General features: G+C 29.0%; 8 protein-coding genes across 8 annotated transcripts; all 8 read right to left on the reverse strand.

Moving 5' to 3' along the window:
• Window positions 1–291: 291 nt before the first annotated feature.
• COCCADRAFT_112920 (uncharacterized protein) lies at window positions 292–693 on the reverse strand (the record flags this gene model as incomplete). The annotated part of the gene is made up of 1 exon (XM_007720548.1): window positions 292–693. A coding segment is annotated over one exon (402 nt), but the record flags the coding sequence as incomplete, so codon positions are not given.
• A 3-nt stretch (window positions 694–696) lies between these two features.
• COCCADRAFT_112923 (uncharacterized protein) lies at window positions 697–1,116 on the reverse strand (the record flags this gene model as incomplete). Its single annotated transcript, XM_007720549.1, has 1 exon — window positions 697–1,116. A coding segment is annotated over one exon (420 nt), but the record flags the coding sequence as incomplete, so codon positions are not given.
• Window positions 1,117–1,179: 63 nt separating this feature from the next.
• Window positions 1,180–1,737, reverse strand: COCCADRAFT_112927 (uncharacterized protein; the record flags this gene model as incomplete). Its single annotated transcript, XM_007720550.1, has 1 exon — window positions 1,180–1,737. A coding segment is annotated over one exon (558 nt), but the record flags the coding sequence as incomplete, so codon positions are not given.
• A 291-nt stretch (window positions 1,738–2,028) lies between these two features.
• Window positions 2,029–2,367, reverse strand: COCCADRAFT_112929 (uncharacterized protein; the record flags this gene model as incomplete). Its single annotated transcript, XM_007720551.1, has 1 exon — window positions 2,029–2,367. A coding segment is annotated over one exon (339 nt), but the record flags the coding sequence as incomplete, so codon positions are not given.
• Window positions 2,368–2,494: 127 nt separating this feature from the next.
• Window positions 2,495–2,692, reverse strand: COCCADRAFT_112933 (uncharacterized protein; the record flags this gene model as incomplete). Its single annotated transcript, XM_007720552.1, has 1 exon — window positions 2,495–2,692. A coding segment is annotated over one exon (198 nt), but the record flags the coding sequence as incomplete, so codon positions are not given.
• A 111-nt stretch (window positions 2,693–2,803) lies between these two features.
• COCCADRAFT_112931 (uncharacterized protein) lies at window positions 2,804–3,412 on the reverse strand (the record flags this gene model as incomplete). The annotated part of the gene is made up of 1 exon (XM_007720553.1): window positions 2,804–3,412. The coding sequence occupies one exon, from the start codon at window positions 3,410–3,412 to the stop codon at window positions 2,804–2,806; it is 609 nt and encodes a 202-aa protein (XP_007718743.1).
• A 132-nt stretch (window positions 3,413–3,544) lies between these two features.
• COCCADRAFT_112922 (uncharacterized protein) lies at window positions 3,545–3,727 on the reverse strand (the record flags this gene model as incomplete). The annotated part of the gene is made up of 1 exon (XM_007720554.1): window positions 3,545–3,727. The coding sequence occupies one exon, from the start codon at window positions 3,725–3,727 to the stop codon at window positions 3,545–3,547; it is 183 nt and encodes a 60-aa protein (XP_007718744.1).
• Window positions 3,728–5,683: 1,956 nt separating this feature from the next.
• COCCADRAFT_112919 (uncharacterized protein) lies at window positions 5,684–6,007 on the reverse strand (the record flags this gene model as incomplete). The annotated part of the gene is made up of 1 exon (XM_007720555.1): window positions 5,684–6,007. A coding segment is annotated over one exon (324 nt), but the record flags the coding sequence as incomplete, so codon positions are not given.
• Between the last annotated feature and the right edge of the window lie 3 nt (window positions 6,008–6,010).

Below are 6,010 nucleotides of genomic sequence, written 5' to 3' on the forward strand. Positions count from 1 at the left end.
TTTTTTTTTTCAACCCTGCTTTTATTTTTTTCGACGTAATTTCGAGTGTTCGAAATTACTAGAAAAAAAATTAGGGACAAGCCCGCGAGGGCTAGTTATTTAAGTTAAACAATGTCAAAAAAAAATAAGAGGCTAGATATTTTTATATTATTTTCAACATTTATTTAATACATGCTTCGCCGCACGTTGTCCACATTATTTTACATCTAATAATAATGGAGTTTCATGCAATTTACCCTGTTTTCTACAAAATATTGTATATATATATATATTAGTATAACTAACTATAATTTATCTGTTTCTATTCATATTTTTTTTAATTTTTATTATTTCTTTTAATAGGTCACTGTTTTCTTCGTAATAGATATTTTTTTCAGTTATGCTTGCTATTTTTTTGAAATCATAAAAGTCTAATAATTTTTTACCTTTTAAAGAATATGTATCAAAAAAAGGTATTATTTTATTAAGTATATCATAAAATTTATATACAACATAAGAAGATTGAGTTGGTCTAGTTTTTACTGTTTCCACAAAACCACAATTGAAATAAGTTGCTAGGTTTTCGAGTAAAGCTAAATCACGTTTGTGCTGTGATATAGAAAAATAAACATTTACTTTATATGTAATACCTAGGCCTTTCTTTATTTTGGAAGTTTTTACATAAAAACAACCCTCACCATCAACAAACCCAGCTACTCAAAAAGGATTAAAATCTTTTGTAGGTAAAACTAGGTTTCTTACTGTGGGCTGTATACCAGGAAATATACTTAGTAAAGTTTTTGACAATCCTTTACCCATAGAAGCTTTGTATGATAATATCTTGTTTAAACCTTCTTCATTCTTATGCTGATTATCGTAAAGCATATGTACTACTAATGAGAATAAACGAAAATCTTCTTTTTTTTGTGTTAATAAATTATATTGATTAAAATGAGGTAAAATTACGTCTTTTAACGCACTAATAGATTGTACTGAATATATTGCTGTTGGACTCCCTTTTTTTATTCTCTTAATGATAGTACCTACTACAAAGAAATTTTTAATTTCTTTCAATAAATTATAATCTTTTTCATGTAGTTCTATGGAAAAGATGGGTGCGATACGTATATTTTTAAATCTACTTTCGTCTTTTCCAACTCTTATGGAAAAGCTAGACTTCGAATCCGCCAACCCTGTAACTCAGTAAGGATTAGCCCGTTTTGGTCTATTAATAGTGGAGTATAATCTTTTTTGTTTAAATTCTTTTATAACAGAACACTTAGTTGTAGAGTAAACCTTTGAATTATCTAATTTATATAACATTGAAGAGCATAAATAAGGTTTTACTATAGTTCGCAGTAAAGACATAGAATTTTGTCTTATATAAATCATGTACTCAACTTTTTTATTTCGTTTTTTTAAAAATATTGTACATTCAAACCCATATCTTACCATTAATACATTCATCAATCTGACAACATCTTGTATTGAGTAACAATTAGTACATAAAATAAGACCATGGTGTAACGCTTGACCATCCCCCATTATTAGATGAGCCAGAGCAACGGGTGTTAATAGATCATATATGTTTTGAGGTATTACTTTTACACCTTTAGGGTAAAATAGAGAATGTAATTCAGTAAAACAAGTAAGAGAACGGGTAAAAAACCCTAAAGCATAATTTATCTTATCTACTCTTACACTAGTTGTTAATTTTGGACCTGTATTACAATAATGAGATAAAATATTAAATACAAATCAAACATAAATATTATGAGATAATGATTGCTTAAATCCTAATCGTACATAATTACTTTTTTTAGATGGGAATATAAGTCAACCATCAGATAAAAGCAATCCAATGATAACGCTCTTTTGATACAGTGGCAATTTTATCATACTATTTTCTTGGTTTGTAATTCTACCATTACCTACGGAAGAATTTAAGTTTATTCCCCATACTACTAAGCTTAACTGGTTATTAGTAAAACTTCGCTTATTACTAAAATGTTTAACTCCTTTTGTGAAAGCGTCGCAAAACCCTGTTATTCAATTAGGATCCATTTTGTTAGATTTATTTGAATAAGATATACCTTTTTTTATATATATACTATTTTTAGTAGGGGCTATAATTAACCCTGTTCCAAAGTAGAAACATGATCCAAAAGCTCCATCTGAAATAGTGAATGATGATACTGAATATTCAACACCTTGTAGTGCTGTGAATATAGTTGCTAATATAATAGTATATGCTAAACCATTTAAAGCTTTAGCTCTTTTTCCGTTAATTAAATAATGATGTGCATATGTAACAGTAAACCCTGAAGCCAATAAAAGCACTGTATTTATTAACGGTAATTCAAAAGGATCAATAGCTTCAATTCCTAAAGGAGGTCATGTAGCACCTAACTCTACTGCAGGTGAAAGAGCACTCGTTTTAAAAAACTATTTGTTGCTTTGTTTATAGAAAAGAACATGATAAGTTTTTAAATTTTTAATTTTATACAAGACTATGTTAATATTTTCTATTTTTATTCATACTTCCTTTTATTTTCTTAATTTGGTCTAGGCCCTCTCGAGTTAAGTGTTGTTTATTTTTAATAAGCAAAGCCGCTTTTTTGAAATCCTCATAATTCTTGGATTTTACACCATGTAATTTAAATTTTTCAAAAATGGGTATCACTTTATCAAAAACATCTGTAAATTTTTCAACTATAAATTCACCATAACCTGATTTAGGTATATATCTACCACAATTTAAAGTTGAAATTAAACTTTTTAGGAACTCTTCATCTCTAACATGTTGAGTTAAAATAAATCTCAATCATACAGTTTCCCCTAACTTAGATTCTGGAGATTTTTTTAATGCTATAAAGAAACATCCTTCAGCATCAGTGAAACCAGCTAACCAGTGTAGACTTTTTATATTTCTATCTTTAATATTTGGTCTTAAAATAGGCTCTATATCAGGGAAAGCTAGATTTAAGCTGTCTGACATTCCTTTATTGTTCATAACAGCTTTAATTGACATGATTTTATTTAAACCTTGTACAGTTAAATGTCTTCCTTGTTCCATATCATTTACTACTTGCTTAAAAAGTAGATAGTCAGATTGTTTATTGGTTAATAAAGGGTATTTATCAAAATGATCCATAATAACTTTTAAGTTTTCAAAACCAGATACTCTAAATTGAACAGATTCCGCTCCTAATTTAGATATTGTACCTACACCAAAAAACAATTGAATTTGTTCTAATAAGGCAAGATCCCTTATGTGTACACCAATATGAAAAACAGCTTTTACTCTATAGGCCATTTTATATCTAGGGTTAGAACTAACACCTACATAAAAACATCCTTCCCCGTCAGTAAAACCAGTTACATAATAAGGATTTAAGCCATTAGTGGAAGCATAATTAAAGTTAGAAGACATTGCTTTACTAGTACCCGAGGGGGACTGACCTTTAGGTCTGGCCCTTGAAGGGGACCATTCCCAAAGGGTAGAATAAGAAATTTTAGTATAGAATCTTTGTATAGATTCAAAAAGAGTATTAACATATTTTATTCATTGTATAAAAACCCAATTTCTCAGGCACCTAGAGTATACCTTACAGTATTTAAAAAATACTGAGGAACCGTCTACTCGTTGCTCTTTTACAGATATAAGACTATCTGATTTAGATCCGCGATTGCCCATTCCTTGATTTGTATCAAGAATCTCTAATGATGTTACTGTACCCTCAGACATTAATGGGGCCACTTTATAAGTTTCCTTATGAAGATTAGTTATTAGAGTTTTAGGGTTTTCCCGGAATTTGGTTCCTATCCACAAAGTGCTTAGTCTATGGAAAAATGCTCAGAATATAGCTAAGAAGAATAAAGCTTCAGATACTATAAATAAACCAACACCAAGATTTAACCCTCTTTGGACAGCCAAGGTGTGATGACCTATATATGTCGAAATTACCCAACGTGCCTCCACGTTGGTTGGACTATATCATAGTTAATGGGTTAACTAAATTACAATTAACGTATTAACTTTTTACGTGTAGTCTCTGAGGATTCTACTAAGATATTTATCCGTCTTTTGGTTTCCTGCTGATTATTCTATTCTTTTCTGATAGAAACTTTCAGCATACAGTAAAATTTAAAGAGGGCACATAATAAAGCAAATACTGTTTTTTTTTATAATTTTCCAGCTCCGCAGCCCCAGCCGTCTAGACGGCGCCCGGGGTTATTAAAGATCTAAATTTTAATCTTCCTTCATCGGTAAGATGTTCTTTTTTGATAAGCATATTATAAACAATTTCTCATTTCTTAAAATCATTTAATTTATCCCCTATTAACGGGTATTTATTAAAATAATTAACAAGAAATTTTACACTTTCTAAAGATGATACACTTACAGTTAATATTTCTGAGTTTGTATTATTAGTATAACTTTTAAGATTACAAGATAAAAATAAGGCTAAATCTTGCATAAAAGGTTTCATAGAAGAAGATGTCGGTTTATCAAATAAACGCTGATTCAAAATAAATTTAAGAGTAACACTTTCACTAACAGATCTTTTACGAGTATCTGATTTAGTTTTTCTTTCTAGATACTTAATTCCAAAATGTCCGTCAGACTCCGTAAAACCTGTAAATCAACTATTACCAAAAAGATTAGAGTTATCAAATAAACTTTCTGGTGTATCCAAAGAATATTTAGCATTCATAAATTTAATTAAATCATTAAACCTTATATTTTTAGGTGTTCTAAGTTTACCGTGCATTAAATTAATAAAAAGCATAATACCTTTTATATCTCCTATAATATAACGAATAGCGTTATTGCCTGAAGCTTGGAAACGCCCTATATTACCTAATTCTGATTGAATAAAGGCATACATACCCAAATTATTAATATGTGAAGTAAATACTATTCTAGGATTTAATACTCTATTTAACGTTGTAACACCTAAAGACGGAAGAGAAATATGACCCAGAGGATATAAATATGTATATTAGATAATTTTTTTAATTATAGAAGGTAACATATAAGGTTTTATACTCATTAATAAAGTATTTAATGAAGAACGATAAATATATATACTGTGTTTATCTTTTTCTAGTATTAAATTACAACGTAATCTATATTTGATCATTAATACATTTATTAATTTAACGGAATCGAATATGTTGTTAAAATTAGTATAGAGTTTTATTCCTCTTCCTTGTAAGCTTATACCACTACCCATTACTCAATGAGCTAAAACAAAAGGTGTCAATAGATCATATATATTGCAAGGCACCCTTTTTACATTTTTGATATAAAACATAGAATAAATTTCAATAAAACAGAACAACCATTTTGTAGATATTAACATAACATCTACTGGTTTACCTTTCAGGTTATTATTAAAACGGTAAGGGTCTTTTTCACAATACATATAAATTTCTCTAAACACGTAATAAATATATTCCTTATTAACATAAGGTTGACAGAATTTAATACGTGCTTTTGAATTTGTTTTACGGTGAATATTGGCTCAACCTTCTGATAAGAGTAAACCAATAAAAATGCTATACAAGTACGGAGGTATTGCGTGCTTAATACAAATTTCTTTTAGAGGTTCTTTATAACAAAAAACAGCTGTAGAGGGAAGGTTTTTTATACATATAGCCCTTGTAGATGAAATATCTTGCAAAGGCTCAAACTCTCTTACTTTTTTATTTGGCTAGATATGCTAGATTGTGTTATTAATTTATACTTCATACTAGGTACAATGTAGGGATTTATAATGGATGACAATAAATCCATAGACTTTGAACTAATAAATATTCTAGGTTTGTTATCCACCATATGTAATGTACATTTAAGTCTGTATTTAATGATTAACACATTAACTAATCTAACTACATCTTGCACAGTAAAAGAATCAGTACAAATTCTTATACCACCAGATACAGCAGTACCGTCAGCCATAATAAGATGAGCTAGAGAAACAGGAGCTAATATACGATAAATATTCTCAGGGACAATTTTTTT

The sequence above is a fragment of the Bipolaris zeicola genome, assembly GCF_000523435.1.
Source record: "Bipolaris zeicola 26-R-13 unplaced genomic scaffold scaffold_514, whole genome shotgun sequence".
Classification (NCBI taxonomy): Eukaryota; Fungi; Ascomycota; class Dothideomycetes; order Pleosporales; family Pleosporaceae; genus Bipolaris; species Bipolaris zeicola.